We start from the raw sequence: 27275 nt of genomic DNA, 5'->3' as shown, positions 1-27275 counted from the left end.
TATATATATTCCAAAACAAAGATAAACTAACAGCATATTTGTAATATAAAGACTTTTCTTTTATTAAAAATAATGATAATAAAACAAATGCACATCATTTTAAAATAAAATGTAAAAGATTAATAAGCTTGTTTGAGTATAAATATTGTATTTTATAGAAGCAGGAGGCAAGTAATTATTAAATAGAATAATTTTATATATTATATATTTTTGATATATTATTTAATTATAATTTACGGATATTTACATCAGTTGATTTTCCTGTCTCTGTTTATGTCTTTACATAAAGTCACTTTAAAAAATGACATTTATCACAGACTTCTTTCTTGGAATATAAATTGGAATAATAACGTGGTTTAAAAAACAGGACAATGATGAAAGCACATAGCGAAGCACATTTGACTCTTGTGCATTCAAACTATGTATGTTTAATACCATCAGTGCCCATGTAATGATGAACTTCACAGAACAATGTAATAAATTTAGCTTGTGAACCATGACAAGGTCAGAGGTCAGAGAATTTCTGCCTGCCGCTGGAGCACTGCTTGACAGGAAATAAACGATGCGTTGAAAACAAATCGTGTTATTGCTTTAATTCATGCAGCCTAATTTGATTTGGCGGGAGAGGAGTTCTTCAGGAGGAGCCGATGAGAGACACAGGGACTCCGTGACATGGACATCTTCCCTCATGCATCTCTGCTGTACCTGTAACCGCATTACGATGGTCTGCACTGTCTCACAGGGTAGACAGACTACCCTCCGAAGTTCATCAACACTTCCACACTATTTCAGGACAAACTGAGTAATAATGAAGCTAATCGAGTTCGACTGGGTGTCTGGTTGGACTCCAGGTCTGAGATTGATCTTACGGAAAAAGGAGAAGCATCGCCACAAATAATCGAATAACTGATCGAATGAATGCAATCAAACTATACAATGGGAAAGATTGGAAAATAAACACCTTTCTTCGATAAGCAGAACAACCAATTTCTGGTGGCATACTACAGGAAACAACACAACACACAATTCCTCATTAAGTTATAGGTATAAATGCTTCAAAGCATGAAATTACCCTTGAGCCCCGTTCTAAAAAATAACCTGGTTTGCAAATAAATGATCCATGCAAAGCAGTAAAATGCACATTATTAAAATAATAGGAGGGATTTAAATTTGCATCCGCAAACTATTCAACGCACAGGGAACAGCCACCCCCATTCTTTCCCTCTTTGTTATTTCATTAGTGTATGATTCAAGTGTGATTCCCTAAAAATGAAAATTAATTCCTCTTTTTTTTAACAAGTTAATATCCAATCTTAAAACCAATTCATACATATTTTACAAGGTGGATAATTCGTACGACCTCACTCATACAATTTGACGAGTAGCTTTAGGAGCGGGTTAGGGGTAGGTCTTTTGTATGAATTCATACGAATTGGGGAACTCGTATAATACACAAGATTTATATTAGTGAGGTCAGACAATTTTGTAAGAAACAGTCACCTTGTAAAATCTGAACAAACTGCACTGAGATTGAGTTGGAATATCATGGTGTCAAGGTTGGGTTCAAGTTTGACACTGTCGTGGCTTTTCCATTCATTATGAACTCATCAACTCTCTCTCCATCCTTCTTCATTGCTTTCATTCTTCATATTGTTTTTCACATTCTCTGAAGTAAAGTCACATAGCCGACAATGTTCAGACACAATAAAACCCTCCTCTCTCTCTTTGATATTGGGCGAATGTCCCATCTGGTCCAAATGGAGAGAAATGGCTGGCCATCCATGCTAAGATCTACATTACACCTGAGTTATGGCCACCATTTGCAATTCAGAGTGGCTCTTTGGAGACTTCACCACCTTGGAAACGCACCCATCAGAGTTGGGGTACACAACACAATCAGGTAGATTTACTATGCCAGGAAAGAGGCTTCAGGAGATTGTGGGCCACATGAGGGCAGGCCGTCCCAAACTCCACTTCTCACAAAGGCCCTACTGGGCCACATTCAGCCACACTTAATGAGAGAGGCCTAGATAGAGAGAAAGGAACTGAATGAGAGAACAAGGCTGAGATAATACTTGTGTGATTAAAACAAAGCCAAAATCCCCAATTCTATATTTTTATATTTGTCCAAAAAGTTGGCATTCGGACAAGCATCTCCAACACAGCTCATGCCCTCTCAATGCCCTCAAATGTAAGTTTTATTAGGGAGTGAAAAACAGTGTAGTGATCAGAAACAAGGTTTTGATTGGTAACAATAAAAGCAAACAAAGATACTTAAAAAAATATATGTTCAATCAAGGGAATATGGGAAAATGTAGATCAGATTCAGTCTATAAAAGGACCACAGATGATATACTGTTTAAAAATGAAGAAACGTCTGAGTTCCATTGTGAACATTTCTTTCTTTCTTTTCTTTTGAGAGCACCAAGTTGTATCAAAGACCTTCAAAGTAGACCTTACATAAAGATAAAAACATACAGAAAAGCAAAAAAGGCATGGGACTGCAATATGAAAAAGTTATGCTATTCATTACATAAGGTGGCAGGTGCAATGCGTAAGCCAAACGTGAGTCAAAGAGGAATAAACAAAAAGAGCCGGAAAACAGAGCTGCGGCTTTGTGATGGTTAGGGATCAGATATTAGTAGGAAGAAGAAAAAAATCTTACAAAAAATGAGAGCTCCGAAACATTAATCAAACTCTTCACCTAGTGGGCAGCCATATGGCTGAACAGCATGCGTATCGCACAAACTTGCTGATCTCCAGTAACAGGGTGCAATTAATTCCGCTGGCTGCATCCAACGCGGACTACCAGTTAAGAGCACCGGGAGTACGGAGGAACAGGGAAAAAAAGTGCTGCACTTCTTTTTTTCCCAAAAAGCAGAGGGTTCAAACGCTGAGTGATGAATGAGGAGGTGGTTAGGGCCTTCTCCCAACCGAGACTGCGCAGGGATGGAGGGATCAGCCGGGAGGAAGATATAGAGAGGCAAGGCACAGAGATAGAAGGTGTATAGATTTGGAAAAACTCTATTGTAGAACAACAACAACAAAAAAAGAAAAATAACTGCATTACTGGAGGTGAGTTTTGGTTCCCAAAGTACATCACTCCCAAAATATCTAGCTGAAGAGTTCAGCACCATGGACAGGGGACAAAACAATTATCTAACACAACAAGAAAAAAAAGATATGCCACATCCCCCAGCACATTATTAGTCTACTTCTACAGGACACATAAACATAAAAACTTTGTCCATTTTTCTCAAACATTTAAAAATCTCCATGACGTGTCATTTCACAACTTGTAAAAAGAGAAAGTGAAATATGATATTATATATTCAATGGTGCAGGGGAAAAAAAGGCATGAACATTTTCATAATTTCAACCAGAAACATATACAAAACTCTCAAGATCTACTTCCGTGCTGCCTGCATATTCCCATCCCAGAGGAATGTCCTGACCCCTTGCAGTCCACCCACAAATCCATACATTATTATGCAAACCAATTGAGACCTATGAGTAATGGCGTACATAAACAACTATACAGTATCAATTTGGGTATAGTAGTTCAGGCTTCACAAAAGGGCATTTGTGAGTACCCTTTTAAATAACATTGGCAAACAGGACACCCTATTGTAGGGTTAGTCAAATTCAGCACTTGTGGGCCACTGCCCTGCAGAGTTCAGCTCAAACCCTGATCAAACTTACCTACCTATAGTAACACTAGATTAGCTTGCTCGGGTGTTTTTTTGACTAGGAAGGAGACTCAACTCTGCAGGGCAGTGCCCCTCCAGGGCTGGGTTTCAGGAATCCTGCCCTACACCCTTGTGGACCTGTCAACAAAGTCCCTGCAGTACAATTTGCTATGACTTATCAGAATGACTAGTTGCATGGACTGTTGGGTAGTAGACCACCATGAAGTATGCACCAGTCCAGGCTTTTAATAATTGTAATAACTCTTTTGAACCATAAAATGACAAAGCGGGACAACCCTACAGCCTGACATCAAGTGCCCCATTTGGTTCTCTTTTTTCGCCTTGTGGTGTAATCAGCTTGTATAACTGATGCCCATCTATTGCCGGTACTTATTCTGTCACAGGGTTAGACTTTACAACCATCACTTACAAATTCCTCTCAAAACTGCTGGCTTTGTTTTCCTGCAAAATTAGAAGCTCTTTTACATGCTTAATGAACTTGAGAGGCCTACGCTCATAACATGGAATATTTTAGTTTTGTAAATGAGAGGGAGTTGCCTATTCCCCTGGCCCATACCAATATCCGAAGACACCTTGCAGATATTTCCTTTATTAGAATATACTCCTCCTCCCAAGACTGTTTTTGCATTTTGAGCTTTTGCTTTATGGTCCTTGTGGGATGCCATTAATGAGAGGAACTCCACGTCTCTCAACTTACTATGAGGACAGGTCTGCATTTCTCCTCTTCTGCTGAAGTCCAGCAGGCTATAACGGAATAATGAGCTGCATTCATCACGGGCATGGAATCCGCACACACTTACAGACACACACATGCGGAAACAAGACACAACCAGTTGTTGTCACACTTAATCTCTCTGAAGGAGAACAGCAAGCAACACTGCCTCTCAGAGCAGACTGGCAAAGTCCATAAGTGACACTAACTATAAAAAAGCAGTAATTGCAATGAAAATATATGATCAAACTATGCACTATGTGTCCTGATTCACTGGCAGTTAAACTCTTCTGTTAAACAGTCACAGAGAAGCCATCAATAAGTGCTGTAGTGGGGTCAGCAATGTGTTAAAATTAAAAGAATTAAGTGTCCAAAGGGTACATGTGCAGAACTGAGATGACCTTTATGCCTGACCAACCGTGTTTTTCCGGTGTTTGGAAATGCAGAGGTTGGGCAAGCGCAGAAGAGATTGGTCAAAGTAATGGCGAAGTATGGTAGTCACACACGCTCCCCTTCCTTAATGAGTCAAGCATCCAAAGCTGGTGGAGATTTAAGGGTCATGGGCAGTATCCACTTGCTTCATAAAATTGAACATAGATTTGACTGTTCATCTCAGGAATAGTACACCTTCCTTAACCACTACTCTCTTCCTGGACCTCAGAGGACAACACTGTGCACCAGAAAGAGAGCAGGCTCCTAAGCATAGGTGCAATCTGCAATTTACAGCTGCACGTTATCACATGATGCAAGCAGTCCATCCTTATGGCACCCCTTTTCTTTTACAACTGCTCCAGTTGAAGGGCATATTGCAGGGTGGAAACTGACAGAATAGGGTGGCACTGACGTCAGTGAAGCTGTTGTTCGGTAACAGTGGCTATTCATCGCCAGTGGAAAGAACAATTTATTATAAACTGAGCTGCTGAAAAGCAATTTTCAGCATTTTTAATTTTCAGAAACATTTTTGGCGTTTTTTGCTTTATTGTAATAGGACCGTATAGAGCTGACAGGAAGTGAAGCGGGGCAGGGGGTCGGGAAAGGTCTTCAAGCCTCGATTCAAACTCGAGACAACATGTCAACATGTTGCCCACAAGGCAATCAGCACCAACCATGCATGGGTAAACTTGTATAGGCTTCCAAATTACTGGTTCTCAAGTAGATTCTGGCTGCATCTAGCTTGAGAACTGGATGTGAAGATGGAGGTTTGTATTGGAAGGTATTGCCTACTCGATTCTAGAGGTACAACAATCTTGTGGAAAGCAAAATAATAGCTCCTAAATACGAAGATGTCACGAGAGGAGTCCTACGTCACAAACATCAGGATGAATTTGTATTTATATTTAGATGGATCTAAACATCACTGAATTGTACGGGAACTTCTGTAGGAAACTTCCACATCCTTGAGGCACATCATTAACAAACACTTTTCTCTTATTCTGTATATGTATGAAAGCATTCTCAATGTATTCTGCAGGCAAATTAATAAGCAATGTAAGATGTTAATACACAAAACACATCTATATTAGACGACTGATAGGATGGTGTAATCGACGTTGATATTCATCATATCCCCTGACCCCCAGTATCCCATAGACTCCTGACTCCAACATCTTCCTCTATCAATCAAACCTCATCACTGCACTCTCTTTCTCCGAAGAGTTGGCCAAATCTTTCCTCAATGTTTTTTTTTTTTCCCCTTAGATGGGGGTAGAGGGGGAGCGGCCGGCAGCCGTCATTAATCAATATGTTGGGCTTTATTTGTGATAATTCATCATGACACAATATTAATGGGCAGCTATGCCCTTCAGAGGTGAGTCTCATGCAAATGCGGAGGGGGAAGCAATTAACTTTCGAGCGACGCGCGGATGATTCTAAATGACAAGGATATGTCAATTACCGCAGCCAATAAAGAGAGACAGAGGCTGCGAGGGCAATCTATCCACTTTACGGCTTCTCCTCAGCCTCTTAAAGGTCTGTCTACACTAAGAGAGAGCAATCTTAAAACAGCATCTGGACAGGGCCTTGAATATGGCAGCTACTTAAAGACAACTTAATGATTTAAAACACTGTTTCCCAGGCTATTTCAGCTAACCCCGCTGCCCTCGTGGCATGCCCGTGTCATGCTAGCATAACTTGTTTGACTTCAAATGTCTGGAAAGTATGAGACTGACTGCTTCTTTTCACTTTTTTATGCTAGCTTAATTAGTAACATCTAATACATAAAGGAGATGAGCATGTCTCAATTCATGTGTGATTAAACTTTTGATTGCCAGAATGCACCGTAAATTCAGTGACCATTGACTGCTCACTATATTCACCTACCGGAAATGTCGAATCCGGTCAAATGTCATGTCTCCAAGGGACAGCTGGATAAAAATTATGTCATCATTTAAGCACCATGTTTGACTTTTATGGTTGTTTTGAATTTGAATTCAAAAATTTTTTGAAGTTGAATTTTCATGCTTGGGTGAACTATCCCTGTAGGCCTCTTGAAGCGTCAAGAGCTAATTTTTCTTGTATTATCTTAACAGCTACAATGAAGATGCATAAACAAAAATGAAACCAGAAGAATATCAGACATGCTGTTTTACAGCAAAACTGTTGATAAATACGTGTTAATTAATTGAGGCATCCCAATGTTTGGATTGAGGCCCTTGCTGATATCTGACTTTGGGATAGGGATCTGGGGAATAGCGTTTTGCTAATAACTGCTAAAAATGGATGTGACAAACCTGTCTTTAAAAACAGTGACACATTTTAAGGACATTAGCACTGAGGTTTATAAAACAGGTGCAAGACTCGGCAGCTGTTTTCCAACATTCATCTCCAGAGAGACTTGTGCGAATCGACCCATGTTAATCACAAGCACCTTTCTATGAACAATTAGTTCTGTTCTCTGCATTAAGCTAGACGGGTTTATGAATATGTAATGCTTTAAAATGACTAATTTTCACCGTGCAGGACTCCAGCAGAGAATAAACACAAACTATCCATCACAGGTCATGAAAAAATTAATGAGAGCCAAGCAGACACACGTCCATTGGCCGCGTAGCTCTTCAGAGCTGGAGCCAAGGGGTGAGTACAAATTAGCCTGCTTTATATCAGGGGCAGAGCACTTGGTTTGGCTGGTTAGAGGCAAGTTTTCCCACCAGGTATACACCTTTGTGAAGTAGAGGAGCATCCATTTACAAGTGTCAAGACTTGCAATGATGGGTAAGAAACTCTCCCTTGCGTTTTACACGGAATAACTCTACTATAGCAAGATCTGCAAGAGGAATGATCGTTCAAAAAATAAATAAAAAATGGACATAATATGGAACATACTCCATGTGAATTTACACTGAGGTTTCTTGTAAAATTGTCTGGACCGGTAGGCTTTTATGAGCATAGTCCCCTCTCATGGCTCTCTGTATTTCCTTGTAATACAGACGAACCGCAGTAGACTTGGTCTCAGTCCACAGAGCGTAGCAGAGCCTGGCAGCGCTGTAATTTCCCCTCACTAAAAGCTCAACTGCCACCAGGGGACCTGTACAGAACATTACAGGTTAAGCCCTCGTTTTGTCTCCAGGTTGCAAGAAGAAAAAAAGGGATCAGAGGAAGGAAGAAAAGAAACAAACTTTCCTTTTGCCCTGACCTGTAGCCAGCCATATACCCATGGTGCACTGGACGGCCCAGAGGTGTCAAGAGTGTTTGGGTGTGTTTTCCTCCAAACGAAAGTGGTTATTGTGTCCAAGGTCTGCAGGGGACCAAAGGCTAATATTGTTTTATGTGAGAGTGAGTGGAAAGGGAGAGCCAGATTACGACTGCAGCCCAGGCTAGCTTGAGTTTAGGCCCCAGAGCTGAACAATACCAGACTATCACAGAGAACAGAGAGTAAAATGTCTGCGATAATGTTTGCCACAAAACAATGGTATTTGAAACAAGTACGATGGTATTACCTTGGTATTCTTTGAACAAACTTAAAATATGTTCCAAAATATCATATATATCAAATATCATCAGATAGATAGATAGATAGATTTTAGTTTTATAATTACAAAACACTAAAATAAACACTATTAATGACAGCCCCAAAACAATATAGAATTGAGAGAAAAACCCTGAATCGTGGACATTTAATACCAGTTGAAAAATGTAGATGTGCTTGTTGTAGAAAACCCCAGTTCCAGGTTCTCTCATAACATTCTCTTCTTTCTATCAAACAGAGAGCCTAGCACTTCTTAAATTAATCCTCCTCCTAATCTGGCTGATTCATGAGTCTGTGAAAATACAAGGTGCTTTAAATCTAGCTCCAGCCCTACCCCACGCCATGTAATGATAGCTGGATTATCTTGTAAGATGCGTGATGTATTGAGCTTTTTACTCATTTCTTTGGCCCTGTGTTTACAATCTGATAAATATGTATGTGAGTCGCTTGAGCAAATGAAGCCATAAAGCTCAGTCCCAGAGTATTTTACAAACACAAGCTTTCGTGCTGTCTGAGAATTAATTACTTTCACATTTCCACCAGTGTTTTTTCTATCGATCTTTGTCTTTTTATTTTACATCTGTTGTGCTGCAAATCAATGTTCTGAGCTAGATACCAAAAATAAATAAATAATCAGTTATTACATTAAAAGGCTCATTAATACTGCTTAATATTAATATTATTGCCTTCATATTGTCATGCTTTAAAACCGTGTAAGATGGCAGACTGATCTACAGTGATGTTTCACGGTTGAACAGCAGCTTTAGGATAAATGTATTGAGACACTGAATCAGTCTTGATTCGGTGCTCTAGATCTATTCTAGGTTATATTTCTAATTAAATAAAGGGGGCACATCATTTAATCCAGTAATATGAACTTTTCATCGTAATTATTTGCCTAACTCTTTTAATTAAACCCATTGGCACCAAACAGTTGAAGGGTTTAGAGGCAAGTTAATAAAGCAAGGTGAAAAGCAGTGAACTCTTTAACCTTCAACCACTGGCAGTCATTAGAAGAGGACGACTGCACTGGGTTACTCAACACTGCAGCTTATTCTGACCAAGATCGGCCCATTCGACTGGAAGAGACTGACTGAGTCACATGTCAAACTATCAGGTCTTTTTTAAGACGCTTGGTTGGGATTTTGCTGCTCAGTAAACATTTCTTTATGCTATCAATGTTCGAAACAACTGGGCAGCTTTATATTTCGTGGAAACGGTCAAACACTCTCATTCCAAAGTTTATGGCAAGACATGAAATAAATCATTTTTAATCAGTTTTTATGCTTTTATTCAGCAAGTACTCATTAAACTGATTAAAAATGTCACTAAAAGGCATTTACAGTATAATGTCCCAAACGGTTTACAATTCAAACTAATTATTTCTATTCAAGGAATCTTTAAAAATAAATTATCATAAATTAAAAAAAGATAATAAAAACCATTATAAACGACGAGCAGTATTAATTTATAATTATTGAGCAACATATCAGTATACTAGAATGATTTCTGAAGGACCATGTGACAGTCAAGGCTGGAGAAATTATGCTGAAAATTAGCTTGTAATAATGCTTCATAATTATAATGTTATGTTTTTGTTGTTTTCCCCAAGACTCTTAATTATTCCAAACTTGACTTGTAGTGTACTACACCTAGTGTATTCTCCTAAAACACAAGCACTCACACAACAGGTTCAAGGAGCCCTTCTCAAAAGAGCAGCGCGCCCCATGGCCCCGGGGTGCCCAGCAATACTCACGGTCAGCATTCCAGACGTGTCACTTCCTCTTTAAATCCACCAGCCTTCACCCATGATCAAGGCCAGCATCCCGAACCCCATGCATCGACACGACACGGGACGTTACTACACACATGCTCCCAGGCTCTTCCTCCAAACAAACCCAGCTCCAAATCTAACACACTCTGCGTCTAGAGCAGGCAGAGAAAGAAAAAATCAGGCTGAGAAAATATCAGTGCGTGATCCTGCTCTTGCCACGGATTAGCTGTTGTTTTGCACGTTCTACTTAAGCGAGGTGCACGAATTTGACCTCAATTATATTCTGTTCAATATTTGAGTCAGAGCGCTGAGATTGGGAGCCTCCAGTTACATCATCAAAGGTTAAACGGAAGACTAAAAGACTAAACTGCAAGATCTCACAAATAACTTGGATACACAAAGCAGTGGCAAAGTAAACATAATTAGCCTCCTTCTTTGTGCACACTTTTTGGTCCATCTGTTTACCCCATGTTGTTTTCAGTTTTTAAACACTTCAAAGCCATGATATTTACTTTCTCTGTCTCTTCACCCAAAAACCAGACTAAATACTGAATTATTTTTGTCAAACAATGTTTATTCTCATAGCTTCAAATGAACTACAAAGCAATTAGACACAAAGAGGTCTGCAAAGAGACATTTCATCTATGGCTGTGCTTGAGGAGCTTTGTAGTTATCCGTGCTACAAGTTTCTTATTTTTTTTTTCCACAGACAAAGCAACACTTATAAAAACTAATTAGCTATACTACAATTACACTGATCAGACACTATTTATTCTTCTCCAATCAGAGCAATAATTACTGAATGAAGAATAATAAGTGAGCATCTCATTTAGTGACAACAATAAACTATAAAGTCGCGATGAAACATAAGTAACAACGTTTTCTTTTGTAGTGTGAGGTACATCTGAGAGAAACAGAGTATCAGTAAGAAAAACGTGGGGTAGGACTCGGTTACAATGCTCAGTAAGCTGGCAATTTTCGCCGACATGAGCAAAAGTGACCATGGATGCTCTGCAGTGAATGGGTGCCGTCAGAATGAGAGTCCAAACAGCTGATAAAAGCATCACAAGTAATCCACTCCAGCGCATCAGTTAATGTCTTGAGAAGTGAAAAGCTGCACGTTTGTAAGTAACTAATCTATTATTAAAACTTGGTATCTATAATACTGCTTTCTCCAGTGAAAAAGACACCTCACCTGAATTACGAGAGAAATGTGCACAAATAAAGCGCTTATTTTCAAGCCAAGACTGTTCTAAACAAATACTGTATGCTTTTGATATAAGAGGACACTAGGAGATGGACTAGAGGAAACGTTATTATGTAAAACAGACTCATATTTTAACTGGAAATAAAGATTTGAAGTAAAAAAAAAAAACCTTAATAATAGAATCATTTTTTATAAATACACAGCTTTTCTCAAGACATTAATTGATGGACTGGAGTGGTGTGGATTACTTGTGGATTATTGTGATGTTTTTATCAGCTGTTTGGATATTCAATCTGACGGCACCCATTCACTGCAGAGGATTCACTGGCGAAAAAATGCTACAATGCTACATTTCTCCAAATCTAATGAAGAAACAAACTCATGGGCATCTTGGATGAGCTGAGGGTGCGTAATTGGTCAGCTAATTTTCATTTTTAGGTGAACTATTCCTTGAATGAACTGTCCAAACAGTGCTACAAATAAGAGGAAGTGTAGCCAAGCTAGTAGAATAGTTACTTTTACTAAGTTGCCCCTCTATGGTTTATTTAGTACTAGCGCCCAACATGACAGAAGCAGACCGCATTTACTAAACAACATCTGAAGACCGTGAAGTCTTAACACAGTCAGTTACCTAATTACAAAGACTTGTCTATCCGCTGCAATGTTAATATGCTTTTTACGCATTACAAGGTTGAGCTTTCCTCCCATCAGCCCTCGGTGGAGAGGAGGGCCAGCCCTAATTGGTTCCAGAGCTCACCCTAACAACACAACACGCCGTGGGTTAATTTTCATCTTGATTGTAAATACGGTTTCATGGAAACAATGAACACATGCTAACACGAAGCTAGGTAGGCAATTAACATGTTTACAAAGTACCTCATTACCATTTTGACACAAGGAGGAAAAAAGTGTGGCTAATGCTCTTAAATGGGAAAAAGTGGTTAAGTTATTCTGCTGGACATTAGACAGGCCTTGATCTGAAAAACAATCCCTCCCGGGGCTCTATTAAACCTCTCTCCCAGGATCATGAATCAAAGATCAGCAGAATCTTATAGACAATCAAGAAAATTAAGCATGGACCCAACCCCTAAAGCACTTTTTTTTTTTTTTTTTTTTTTACAGAAGACTGTCTGATCAATGAATGAAAAGCACACGAAGTCGACAGAACTGTACGAGCCAGCAGGGCTGTTTTTATTTGCTCTGCTGCACATCTGCTGTTTAATTCCTGTCTGTCTTTACTGTGGGCCCCATCGCACACCATAAAACCTCCACCCGCTCAACCCCATAAACACCACCAGTGTGCTTCTTATTCTAAAACATACTCATAATACAAACATTCAGCCTTCCTCAAACGTCTGCGCTTCTAAGAATCTGAACATACATGAGCTTATCTGAGAGTTCAGTTAGTCGTTATCAACAGCGCACCACAATGAGAGGTGAAGAACTGAGCCGGTGACCCTGAAAACAGTGGCCCTGCACTTCCCCCTGACCTCAAAACTAGCTTTGACCTTCAGATGAGGCTTGGACAACCCTGGACACCTCTGTCCACGGATAAGCCCGGAGGATCTGGGAAGCAGAGATGGATGGGTTCCCGGCCGAGGGGTTAAAGCAGACGAGAAGAAGCGCGTGCGAGGAGGAGAATGCTGATTCAGCGTGACTCTGCGCTTTTCTGCTGTGATTACTGAAAATGGGGAGATGAAGGCATTTACGGTGTGATTATTAAGCTTGTTCACACGAACACCGAGATCTGCAGAGCAACCTGACCTCCTCTATAAATAAACCATTGTTTCTCTCAGGACAATCAGCAATGTTTCAGCGCAGGAAATGACATTAGCAGACGGAGCGGTGTATCACAAGGGGCCGATGTCGCAACACTTATATATAAAAATATATAAAGGACTAAATAACTGCAGAGTGTCTGTAACCTATGCACTCATTAAAATTCATCTAAACATATTAAAGAAAAATATTTTGTTGCTCTGTCTCTATAGACAGATATCTTGAGCCAGAGAGAGAAATGATTTATTATTATGTAATGCAATATGTATATTAGTCACTAAACATATACAGTAGTTGTAAAAATACATTTTCTTAGTATTACTATTATTACTATAAAACTATTAGAAAAGAGGTCTAAAAATAAAGGATTATAAATGTGCATTCATTGTAGATAATGTAATTAAAAATACTATATTAGTATGCATTTGTCAAACACCTGGACTCATTTTGTGTGTTTTTGCCCCTGTGACCCAGTTTCTGTCTTCCGTGTTTGGTTTGATTAGTTCCCAGGTGTGTCTATTCTATTTCCCCATGTGTTCCATGTCCCGGTTAATTTAGTCATGCCATCCACCTGTGTTTTCCCAATTATCGTTTGTATAAAAGCCTTGCCCTTTCAGTTCTGTTTTGTCGGGTCTACTCGTTACTAGTTACTTGTCCACTTGTCACTTGTCACTTGTCACTTGTCACTTGTTACTTGTTACTTGCAACTTGCCACTTGCCACTTGCCACTTGCCACCAGTTATTTGCTACCTACCTTGCCTATGTTTGATTTAATAAAGCCTTGTTTCGTTTATCCTTCGGCTCCGTGTTCCTTCCAGCAGCGTAAGCCGTGACAGAAGACCCGACCCCAAAAAGTTAAAAACTGCGTGTTTTCCCTCCGTTTTGTTTTCCGTTTTTTCACAGTCTTTTTCTTTCCGCAGTGTGTAATGGATCCCCTCTATCGCCCCGAATACCTCCTCCTCCTGCTGGAGCAGGAGGGACTTTCTCTCGAGGACCATACTAGACGGTTTCTCTTCCTAGCTAATGCCACCAGCTACCCAGACCACGCGCTCTGCACCTTTTATCACGCCAGCCTGAACTCCAGGTGCAGAGCATTGTCGCCCGAAGATGGTCCTCGGGAGGATTTCGCCGCATTCATAGAGTGGAATCTGGTGAGAAATGGGTCACCTCTCACGGTCGGCCCAATGGAGGATCTCGCCAGGTCCACTCTGGACCCAGAGCCCAGCCTACAATCTCCCCACGGTACGAGGCATAAGCCCGAGCCCACCGATGACGGAGAGCCAGAGAGCAACCCGTCAGACCAGGTGCGAGAGCCGGCGACACTGCCCACCACGAGGGAGCAAAATGTGGAGCGCCAAATGGGTCAAAATTAGGGGGTTTCCAATTCACCTATGTCAGTTTCTCAGTTAAGCCCAGGACGGGCTCCTGATCCTCTGTTAAGCCCAGGAAGGGCTCCTGATCTTCCGTTAAGCCCAGGACGGGCTCCTGATCCTCCTTTAAGCCCAGGACGGGCTCCTGATCCTCCGTTAAGCCCAGGACGGGCTCCTGATCCTCCGTTAAGCCCAGGACGGGCTCCTGATCCTCCGTTAAGCCCAGGACGGGCTCCTGATTCCCCGTTAAGCCCAGGACGGGCTCCTGTTCCCCCGTTAAGCCCAGGACGGGCTCCTGTTCCCCCGTTAAGCCCAGGACGGGCTCCTGATCCTCTGTTAAGCCCAGGAAGGGCTCCTGATCTTCCGTTAAGCCCAGGACGGGCTCCTGATCCTCCTGTAAGCCCAGGACGGGCTCCTGATCCTCTGTTAAGCCCAGGAAGGGCTCCTGATTCCCCGTTAAGCCCAGGACGGGCTCCTGTTCCCCCGTTAAGCCCAGGACGGGCTCCTGATCCTCCTTTAAGCCCAGGACGGGCTCCTGATCCTCCGTTAAGCCCAGGACGGGCTCCTGATCCTCCGTTAAGCCCAGGACGGGCTCCTGATCTTCCGTTAAGCCCAGGACGGGCTCCTGAACCCCCGTTAAGCCCAGGAAGGGCTCCTGATCTTCCGTTAAGCCCAGGACGGGCTCCTGATCCTCCTTTAAGCCCAGGACGGGCTCCTGATCCCCCGTTAAGCCGAGGACGGGCTCCTGAACCCCCGTTAAGCCCAGGACGGGCTCCTGAACCCCCGTTAAGCCCAGGACAGGCTCCTGATCCTCCGTTAAGCCCAGGAAGGGCTCCAGCCCCAGAGCTTACTCCAATGCCTGCCCTCAGCCTACCATCATTGTGGTGCGAGCTCAGCGGGACCGCCATCCTCCAGCGACGCCTTGGTCGGCGTCTCCCTCACCTCCGCCTCCAGCCTCTGAGGCCTGGACTCCGCCTCGGCCCGTTGACCCGTCGGCTCCACCATGGCTCCTAGCTCCTTCCTCTCCGCCGTGGCCCGGCAGTCCACATGCTCTGCCTGGCTCCCTCGTCCCTCCGGCTCCGCCTTGGTCTGGCGTCGTCCATCCTATGCCTCGGGACTCCACTCCTCCGGCTTCGCCTCATCCCTCCGTCCCTCCGGCTCCGTCAGGCTCCTTCATCCCCTCGGCTACACCTCAGTCCTCGGTCACTCTGGCCTCACCGCGGCCTTCCGGATCCACATCGCCGCGTCAGTCACCAGAGCCATCAGTTCCGCCTAGGACCTCCGGCTCCTCCCCGTCACCCTGGCTCTTCGGCTCTCCGTCTCCGCCTCGGGCTCCTCCTCCACTTGCTCCGTTGCCGTGGGTCGAGTCCCTGGAGTCGGTGACCATTCCTCCTCCATGGCTCCTTCCACCGTCGGCCCCACCTTGGGCCGTTATGGCTGTGGCCTGGGTCCTGCTGGGTACCTCCTGCTTCAGATCCTTCCTGTCTCCTCCCTGGCTCCTCCCTCCGTCATCTCCTCCCTGGCTCCTTCCTCTGTTGTCCCTGTCTGCTGGCCCCCTCCTGGGAGGCTGTCCTCCACCGGAACCTCCTCCCAAGTTCCCACCCACGCCTCCCTTTGTTGTTTCTACGGTGCGAGGACGCACCTACCGGGAGGGGGCAGTACTGTCACACACCTGGACTCATTTTGTGTGTTTTTGCCCCTGTGACCCAGTTTCTGTCTTCCGTGTTCGGTTTGATTAGTTCCCAGGTGTGTCTATTCTATTTCCCCATGTGTTCCATGTCCCGGTTAATTTAGTCATGCCATCCACCTGTGTTTTCCCAATTATCGTTTGTATAAAAGCCTTGTCCTTTCAGTTCTGTTTTGTCGGGTCTACTCGTTACTAGTTACTTGTCCACTTGTCCATTTGTTACTTGTCACTTGTTACTTGTTACTTGCAACTTGCCACTTGCCACCAGTTATTTGCTACCTACCTTGCCTATGTTTGATTTAATAAAGCCTTGTTTCGTTTATCCTTCGGCTCCGTGTTCCTTCCAGCAGCGTAAGCCGTGACAGCATTAAACACTATATATTAAACAATACAATTGTTAATATATATTAAACAAATAAATACACACACGCTTATATCACCAACTATTACTACTACTATTAGTAAAGTTGCAAAAGTGAACAATTACGTATGTGCACGTATGTCTTCTATTTTTTATGATTTGTTATTGCTTTATCATATATATATATATATATATATATATTCAATCCATACAAAGATGGATATATCTGATACATCTATGAAGGTTGTATCAATAAATGACTCTTACAGCATTCTCAAGTTAATGCTAGATTTAAAACTAGATGTATAAAACATTTTTACTTATTTTATGTATTCAATTAATCAAATTATGAAGTGAGTTAGGGTGAAAGGATGAATTTACAAACAGCACTGAACACCTCTGAACTTGTTTAACAGATTTATCTCAAATAAATCCTTTATACCCAATTTTTTGATCCTACAGTTCTGCAGCATATTTGACCCATGCCTCAAGAATCCCCTATGGACTTTCTTGACAGGATCATTGTATTGCATGTGATACACTGCAGGATTTGACTCTTGATCAGCGTTAATTCTCTTCACTAATTCTTTCCTTACTCCTCTGCAAACCCGCACCGCTTTCCAATTGACCTCGGACGTAGATGCAATGACCCTTCATTCTGTAGAGTCCAAAACATACATCTTTATCAAAAAAAACCTCGGCGTGAGAGCATGGGAAGACACGGAGAGTACATTCATCATTTTAACGATTAATTTCCTTGTCCTGTCCTTCCCCGGATCTATTAATATCATTCCTGAGGTGTAAGTATGCATTTCCCGTCGATGAGATTTATTCTGATATCATACCTTCCATTACTCATCCCGCAGCACCTGCGATTTAGGACTCAAATCAAATTCAATATTTTTTAATCAGAATATGAAAATCTTAACTTGATCAAGCCATCTCCAGGTATTACTTTCCTCATTTCTCACAAGAAGAGTCGTGAGGGCTCATATTTGGAGGATTAAATTCAAATGTTTTGCAATAATTGTTAGAGAATGAAAAATTAAAAATCCCAGCAAGGTGTCAGTAAACATTAATCAGATGGTCCGGCTTTTTTGCAAGGTAATTTGCCTTAATATTTAAATGTTCTTTAATAACTCGGATTATTAAAGGATTCTGTGGATGTCTCTGTACTGTTTCTCCGCTGGTGGGTTGCGGTGCGCTTGTAAAATGCCTCCGAGCGGAGCTGCTACATTTATTAAAACACGCCGTGATTTGAAGCTGTCGGGGCTGAGGAATTATCTGCCGTCGAGAGGGGGCTTTGTTCAATTAGATATCGCCACTGCTTTAAAACACTTTAGATTCCCCTGTAATCCATTGGCATCCTGTAATTAATCAACTAATTCCAAGTCTCAGGATGGCTGTAATTACAGCACCTCGTAATAGCTTATTCTTTCTGCTCCAGCACCTACATTTCATTTGTTTATTTTCTCACACTCATAAATCTAGGGGAGTGTCAAGAGCGCCACAATATTAGTGCAATAATCAAAGTTAATTATCAGACGGCCCTCGTGCCCCCCTCCTGCTAATAATGGAGGCCATCAGAGAGATAGGTCTCGGCTTGGGCTGTGAGCACACAGCCACGGGCGAAAACCCTGCCACACGACTTCCAAGATGAGATGAATATTAATTAAGAATTAGACTGTAAAAGTGAGAAATTAAAAGAGGAGTTGAAAGCTAGGGGATCTTTAGGAGACTTTTGAGATTTTAAGTTTGCTTTTTGATTATAAAAGTCTTCTACAAGAGCAGCCCTTTTTTTTTACTTAAATTAAGGGTGTTTACCAGAAATTCTAGACAAAGAGCAGACAATTATGGCCAGAAACATATTTGACAGAAACACGGATATAAATGCTTGACCAACGCAATTCCATTAAACATACTTAACAAGCATGTTTAAGTTACTGCGCCGTTAACAAGTGGATGTGCTACTGTTAAGACCAGTTCAAACTAAAAACAATAATGACAATAAAGATGACTAAATCTTTTAATTTTTATATATATTTTATATTTTTATCGGTTGTCATTGTTCTTATAACTCATCAACTGGGGGAAAAATCATCTGAGAGTGAATCCAATGATACTGTTCTTCTGTGTTGTTATTGTTATAGTTGTAGTGGAGACTTTCCTATTCTTGAATGATTGAAATGATTATTAAAGCGTTATCCCTTTTATACTAAATCAAGTCCCAATTTAAGTGGTGAAAATAGATAGAAACTTCAATACCTTCAGTAATGATAATAAAATAAAACCGGACCCAGGACAAGACCTTGTGGCACCTCTATGACAGGAAACAAAAACACCTATTGTAACGACATTTACACGGTTTAAAATAGTTTTATAAATCTGTATTTTTTTCCTAGAAAAAAAATCTAAATATCCTTAAATTTATTTGAAAAGCAAAACCTTGTAAGATATGACTTTGTCTCAGAAAAAAATCTTGATTTAAGTTTAGTTTTCACATTAGCAAATAATAATTAACTTGTTTCAAGCATGCACCTTACCAAAAGTTTTTTTTTTCCTATGTGGATTTTCCTATCTGACAGAATTAGAATTGTTATTAAAACTTAACAGTTATCATTATAGTTACTATCTTTGTGATGAAGAGTCCTTATGAAGTACAAACAATTAAATGGAAATATTTATCAGCTAACAACAAATATGCTAGGATTTTGTTGTTCTATTAGGACTATGGTTGGGCTGATAGATGATGCCATTTTCCATCGCCGATGGCTCATAGACATCATGATGTTGAGACATCATGAGAAAGCCAAGAGTGTGCAAAGCAGTAATCAAAGCAAAAGGTGGCTACTTTGAAGAACCTAGAATATGACATATTTTCAGTTGTTTCACACTTTTTTGTTATGTATATAATTCCATATATAATTCCACATGTGTTAATTCATAGTTTTGATGCCTTCAGTGTGAATCTACAATTTTCATAGTCATGAAAATAAAGAAAACTCTTTGAATGAGGAGGTGTGTCCAAACTTTTGGTCTGTACTGTATATATATATATAGGTGCTGGTCATATAATTAGAATATCAACAAAAAGTTAATTTATTTCACTAATTCCATTCAAAAAGTTAAACTTGTGTATTATATTCTTTCATTACACACAGACTGATATATTTCAAATGTTTATTTCTTTTAATTTTGATGATTATAACTGACAACTAAGGAAAATCCCAAATTGAGTATCTCAGAGAATTAGAATATTGTCAAAAGGTTCAATATTAGCCGTGTTTGCACTATCGAGCTTAAACCGGGCGTGCTAGTGCGTGCCAGGGCCAGTCGCGTTTCCACTGTCACTTCCGGGGCTTGATCGTGCCTCGTCGGGGCTTACTCGATCCGATGTGGATTATAATCACCATACAAGGCAGAAATATTTATAAGTGATGTAAGAGACTATGCACGCTAAACATTAACGTTACCATAGTAAACATGGTAAATGCAACCAGGAGAAATCAGACGTCAGCTTCTTATTCTCTATCACAATCGTGTATTTATTTAGTAACTTATATTATCTGTCATAAGTCTCGTCTCGAGAGTTATAGCTCCACGTTAGCCTTTCATAAAAATATAATAATGTTTTATGTTCGGGAGCTTTTATAAAAATAGAGATATCATTCATTCTTAATGTGATGTACTGTGGCTACAAATAATAAGAAACAGACTCGACTGAATAAGCAGGCTATTTTCATAAGCGTTCAAAATAATAAATAAATAAAATAGAAATAAATTTATTTCTGTGTGATTAATTTTGAGTCCTGATAAATTAATGAATTATGATCAATGTATCACTTATTCTATTGTAAAACATTGATGCTTTTGAATTTGAATATTTCACAAAGCATCCAAACAAACGGGCGCTTTTATCATGTTCGTTTTGTGATCGCACATGTTCCAGTGACTTATTTCTTAGTTTTCTGCTAACTTCTCTTTGTTGATGAAATGATGAGGTTGCGTGACGCTGTTCCTAAAAGGCGTGTAAAGGGCGTGTTTTAGTGACGCGCAGTGTACTTCAGGCCCTGACTGTGGAAACCCTGCGCCAGACTTTTCAAGGGCCCTCTCTTCCTTTGGGGCCCTGGTAACCAGTACTGGTTTTACCCCAGTCCGATGCCCCTGCAAGGAGGGCAAGACACAAAAGGTCACTGCAAAAGAGGCTGGCTGTTCACAGAGCTCTGTGTCCAAGTACATTAATAGAGAGGCGAAGGGAAGGAAAAGAAAAAAGTGTACAAGCAATAGGGATAACAGCACCCTGGAGAGGATTGTGAAACAAAACCCATTCAAAAATGTGTGGGAGATTCACAAAGAGTGGACTGCAGCTGGAGTCAGTGCTTCAAGAACCACTACACACAGACGTATGCAAGACATGGGTTTCAGCTGTCGCATTCCTTGTGTCAAGCCACTCTTGAACAACAGACAGTATCAGAAGCGTCTCGCTTTAAAAAGGACTGGACTGCTGCTGAATAGTCCAAAGTTATGTTCTCTGATGAAAGTAAATGAAAGTAAATTTAGCATTTCCTTTGGATATCAGGGTCCCAGAGTCTGGAGGAAGAGAGGAGAGGCACACAATCCACGTTGCTTGAGGTCCAGTGTAAAGTTTCCACTGTCAGTGATGGTTTGGGGAGCCATGTCATCTGCTGGTGTTGGTCCACTGTGTTTTCTGAGGTCTAAGGTCAATGCCAGGAAGTTTTAGAGCACTTCATGTTTCCTGCTGCTGACCAACTTTATGGAGATGCAGATTTCATTTTCCAACAGGACTTGGCACCTGCACACAGAGCCAAAGCTACCAGTACCTGGTTTAAGGACCATGGTATCCCTGTTCTTAATAGGGGTGTGCACGGATAGTCGAACATTTGAATATTAGTTCTGCTCTAATTATTCGATAAATAAAAATTATATTCGAATTTCGCTATATTTTTGCTTGCCATAAAAAAAAAATCACAATAAAACCTAATTCGGTCACTTTCTGTGATTCTCCACGGCATATTTGAAGATGTACGCAAGCAAAAAATAATTCATGAATGAATAAGAACTGCGGTCTTCTACAGTACTTCAAATATGCCGTGGAGAATCACAGAAAGTGACCGAATTCAAGAACATTGTTGCGGCATCTCTCAAGCAATGAATAAACACCGTTAACTTGGAGAATGCAGTGAAAACTCCTCTTCTCGCGTCCGCCCTAGACCCTCGGCAAAAACATATCAGGTTTCTCGATGAAAACATGAGAGAAAAAAAAAACTTTTTGAACATTATCAGAACATTTTCCTTGATGCGAGTGGTGCGGATGCAGTCGCCACGATGAAGAGGATGCAATGCCCACTCATCGGAGAAGGCTGAGCCAGTTCTTCAGCGATGATTACAGAGAGTCCAGCCGAGACGAGTGGGAACAGTTCTTGCTGGAGCCATGTATTCCACCAGATGAGGATCCCATTCAGTGGTGAAACGAAAACATGAAGCGCTTCAACAAACTTATTCGCTTAGCACACCGTTTTTTGTGAGTCCCGACACCATCTGTGCCGTCAGAGCGCGTTTTCTCCGAGGCCGGCCTTATTGTTAACAGACTAAGAAGCCGACTTTCCCCCAATCATGTTTACATGCCCGTATTTCTTAACAACAACATATAAAACAATAGAAAAAAAAGCAACAGTTTCAAAGTTTCAAAGTTAAGTGTAGGCTACGTTCTGTACAATAGCCTAATTCCTGCAGGCTGCTTTAAGTTTTTTCTTTGTTTTTTTTTTGTTGTTTTGTTTTTTTTGCTTTTAATCTGTACTTTTGTTTGTTTGCACGCATTGTTAAAGGTTTTCAGCTACAAAACATGATGTGTAATGTTCAACCTTATTGTGTGTAAGCTTGTTCAATAATGACGGAAACAATAAATGTTGCTGAAAAATAACGTCTGTCTCATTAAACTTAATTTAAATAAACGAATATTCGTTTTTTGTAAGCTCAAACATTCGAATGTGATATTTGCGGAAAACGCCCATCCCTAGTTCTTAATTGGCCAACAAACACGCCTGACCTTAACCTTAGGTATTGTGGAGAGGAAGATGTGGTATGCCAGACCCAAGAATGCAGAAGAGCTGAAGGCCACTATCAGAGCAACCTGGGCTCTCATAACACCTGAGCAGTGCCACAGACTGATCGACTCCATGCCACGCCACATTGCTGCTGTAATTCAGGCAAAAGTAGCCCCAACTGAGTACTTGAGTGCTGTACATGCTCATACTTTTCACGTTCATACTTTTCAGTTGGCCAAGATTTCTAAAAATCCTTTCTTTGTATTGGTTTTAAAGCGTTAGTTCACCCAAAAATCAAAATTATGTCATTAATAACTCACCCTCATGTCGTTCCAAACCCGTAAGACCTCCGTTTATCTTCTGAACACAGTTTGGTCCAAAAATAAAAAACATTACAACTTTATTTTTTAGGTGACAGAATAAACGCGTTTTATTTATTTTATTATTAATAAATATATACTTTTTTTTTTTTTCATTTTAACATTTCAATCATACTGTCATGTGTATATGTCTCATCTTTTCTTTACTTTATCGGAATTTTAATCCATCTTGTAGATGACCTGGGAACAAAGGCTCCCATTCAGGTGACTACCTGTGTGGAATGCAATGAGTTGCTACCTATGAAGAACATTTCAGTTCATACCAGCTGAGGTTACATGTCAGTTAGGATGCTGCAATAGACAGCAGTGAGACAGCTCACTAGGATTTAGAAGAGCGCTAATGACCTAAAGCTCCACCTAATCGTGTGACTCATGAGAAGGCAGAGATGTCAGCTACACAAAACGTGATTTATGAAATGTAAAGGTCACACGGGATGACGTCCATCTGCAGAAGGAGTCAGTGTGTGCGTGTTCTTACTCACCCATTCTTCCATGATCAGACTCACTGCTTTACTGGCACGACTTTGGTTTCGGCACGCTAAGATCACATGAGCACCATGAAGAGCGAAAGATCGGGCAGTCTCAAAACCTGCAGATAGGGTGTGGGTGGATAGACAAAGGGATGGTGGAAGACAGAAATAAAACGATTAAGATAAGTCACGATAAGTTTACTGTGCTCTTGCAGAGATCTTCCGGAGCTCCTTCCATGTACAACAGTGAGCACAAGATATATTAAATGGATTACTGCATTTAAAATATGGTTAAGAATGTATATATTCACTACAGGAGGACTTTGTTCACCCCCCGAAGCTGTGTGAGACACTTTTTATTAAGGATGTTTTTTTTTTTTATTCTTTTGGACTGATGCACTGCAACAGCTTGAAAGATCAAAGACCATTTTTAATATAACTCTGACTAGATTCATCTGAATTTAGAAAGTCATAGGATGACTTGAGGGTGAGTAATTTATGGGCTAATCATTTTTGGGTGAACAAACCCTTTAATTTACTTTAGAAATAAAATTGCACAAGATATTGTTTTTTTTTTTGGCTTGTACAGGAAAACAGAGGGTGGGGGGGCACGGATTAAGAAAAAGTAACAAAAATAACAAAGAATAAATCATTAAAGGGGGAATAAAGTCTTTTATACATCAACTTCCTCACAAAACCCATGATCTTTAAGCACTTCAAAGCTAATGTGATAAGACGCTCCATCACAGAGCGTAAAGATATTTTGGCCTCATTTAGAAATTGCTCTGATGGTTGCCTCATATCAGTTTCTCAAATTAATTTTCGAAATAGCCACTCTAAATGGGTCAGTCAAACCCAAAAGGTAGAAACAATGATCTAAATATATACGGTACGGGAAGGCAGAAACACAAAACATTTGCTTCTCCCAAAAAGGTTATATTTGGGGGGACTTGGGGTATTGTTTTGGCTGGTTTTGCTGACCTGCCTTTTTGCATTGTGCCTTTGATTACACCAAGTGTGTTTAAAGTTTCTCTTAAGCTGGCATCAGCACTTTATTACCCGGAGTGGGCATCAGTCATAAAGGTACACGTGTCTTAGAATAGATCCCGCGCGGAAAAGCCTCAAGTTCATAACAATGGCTCAAGCTTGCAGACCTGACATTAATAATCAAGTTATAAAAATCAGAGGGAATTTCAGATGGGGCGAATGGTCTATTTTGCCATCATACGAAGGACAAAGGAGGTCAAACCTCTAAATTGATAGTGTCCCACGACACCAGGGTGAAGGATACAGCAGTCAAGTAGGCAATACTTTTGAGCTTTGTGGGTTTTTTTAACCCATAATCCTCAGATACATGTTTGTATTTCTGCCAGCCATATCTGCTCATTAAAACCAGAGTTTAATTACAGCAAACTGTCTGAAAACGCTAACAGATACGCGCTCTCTTTGCGTGCTACTTTTGTCGTAATCGTAAACCAGACACAAAGACAGAAATAATTTGGCCTTTGCCCTTTTCCCTTGACAAGCGGGAGCTCAAACGTTGGTCTAAGTGTGGCAGCAGCTAGCAGGTGAACTAAATGTGCTGCGTCGCCGCATGGCTGTTTTACTGGCTGGCCTGCCTGCTCTCTCTGACTGTGAAATAACCCTTGGCCATTCTGCTTGTAAAACATATTACACTGTCATGGCTCAGAAAAGACCTGACAGGCCAACACGGCTCAAACAGAGAGGCATGACTCCATCGCTCTGTGAACTCTCTCCAATGCTGGGAATTATGGGTATCAGTGGATATGAAAGTTGGCAGCTGTCACTGATTGTGAGTGACAGCTGCATGCATGTCAGAGGTTTTTTCCTCTTAAGTTCACTCATGATGGGAGACCTGCACCATTCATTCCCAAAGACCAAAACAGATCCTGCAATCTTTTTAGTTTTATGCACAGGAATGGAGCGTGAACCTCACAAAACCTGAACATTGCCGGCTTATATTTCACCCCTAAATTAAAATAAAGAAATAAGATAAGATTTGCATAAATCAACAGAGCCTATTTTAAGGCCATTATTAGAAAAAAAATTAAGTATCTAAAGTAATTTTTCATGCATCACTGTAAATATTACTAGGTTGATTGATTTATTTAGAGGAGGCATAAAATGCTTCAACATATTTTTAGTGACTGGCTTTGTCTAAATAAATAAATGCATATTACTATAGTTCTGTGATTAATGACTTGAAATATTAATATATTGTGACTAATGTCTTTAATGCTTTTTTGTTTTATGTGTGTAGTGTAAGTATGTGTGTATATGAATGCAGGTATTTTTATTACTGTTTTATTATATATTTGTTCATTGCAAAACCTTAAAAATCGTATTTAGCAAGACAAAGCAACTCATGGTAACTGAAAAAGCAAATGCTACTCCGGATGAATAAATTAATTAATAAATACACGATGTAATGACAATATGACAAGAATAATTAAAAAGTAGAAAATAAATGCATAAAAAAATGCAAGATTTACAGTAATAAGAAAGGTGCAAATGGGCTCTGAAAACACACTGAAAAATCTCTTAATGGTACAACAATTATACTTTTTTAAGACTAAATAGAGTATAAATATATAGTGCATAAAATTTGATTTCCTTCTGATTTTGAAGTGGAATGTGACCCAGGTGTGTGTTCATGAGATTTTCCCTGGACTGAAAAAGAGAAAGAGGGAATGGTATTGGAAATGCACTTCATATGAGTTTTCCAACACACACACATATGTAAAAACCCTTGATTGATAGTCTGGCCTTCCTCTTCTATGCAAACTAACCGAGTTTGACAGTGTGCTGGCGTGATTCCGAGTCACAGACAGTCGGGACGATAGCGTGGATTAAAATGAACTTTAATTAAATTATGTTTTAATCTGATTTTCATTAAAAGGTAACTAGGAGGCCTAATTGTGAGGAGAGAGCTAAGGAGTATTACCCATTAAAACTCAAAATTGGAGTAGGATAAGGACTCCTCTCTGACAAACCAAGCATGGAATTCAATTTTATGACACTTTATTAGGAGTAATGGAGAACGCGGTGTGTATCTGCACAAGGGGCTTCCTTCGAGAAACAGACACCAAAATACAAACAAGAGATGTGAGAATTTAAATGCCTTTCCTGCCAGCAAACCACCAAACAAAATACAGATTTACTAGCAAATCCATAATATGACAATTAAGCACCGCGCTTTCATTGTCGCATTAGCGTTGATCAAAAGAGCAGCTCGCAGTCACCTTGTAAAAATCGTGGCGGTTGTTCAGCCTGAAGTGTGAATTAATCAACACTGTTGTTTTTTGTAATGGAGAACAAATTAGAACATGTTTAACGACAACAGCGACCCGCCATGTATTATTTATGGAAAAGAAGAGGGGCTTGACATTAATTTGGACGTAATGACTCTGCTTGTTCGTCAAAGAGAGGCGGTGAGACCCTGCACACGTTGGGGGAGAATCCAGCTAAATTAGCATGACACTTCATTGAAAAAGAAATAAAATAGCTGTCAGTCAGTAATATGATTGAATTTTACTGATGTTTGCTTACACAAGCATAATACTGCTCATGCTGAGGGTCATCGATCTGAACAAACCCTCTAACCTTAAAGATCGTGCTTTGGTATATAACGCATTGTGTGGATGCTGTGAAGACGGGATGTTCCAGAGGTGACCTCTGGGTCAGTTGATGGTTTTATTGTTTTGCTAAGTTCTTCTGCGGGTCACTTCCTGGTCTCTAGTGGGCATGTGCATTTTAGAACGAAATATGGGGCAAT

General features: G+C 40.6%; 1 protein-coding gene across 3 annotated transcripts in view; it reads right to left on the bottom strand.

The window, feature by feature from the left end:
- Nucleotides 1–27275, bottom strand: part of LOC132125324 (WW domain-containing oxidoreductase-like) — a 225513-nt gene that overhangs the window by 182711 nt on the left and 15527 nt on the right. For all 3 annotated transcript variants that reach the window (XM_059536699.1, XM_059536701.1, XM_059536698.1), the window contains exon 5: nucleotides 23492–23598. In XM_059536699.1, the coding sequence (XP_059392682.1) occupies nucleotides 23492–23598 (107 nt within the window). The remainder of the gene's footprint in view (nucleotides 1–23491; nucleotides 23599–27275) is intronic.

The sequence above is a fragment of the Carassius carassius genome, chromosome 43, assembly GCF_963082965.1.
Source record: "Carassius carassius chromosome 43, fCarCar2.1, whole genome shotgun sequence".
NCBI classification, from domain to species: Eukaryota; Metazoa; Chordata; class Actinopteri; order Cypriniformes; family Cyprinidae; genus Carassius; species Carassius carassius.
Note: the sequence above shows the minus strand (reverse complement) of the source record. Positions and strands in the feature narration are given on the sequence as shown.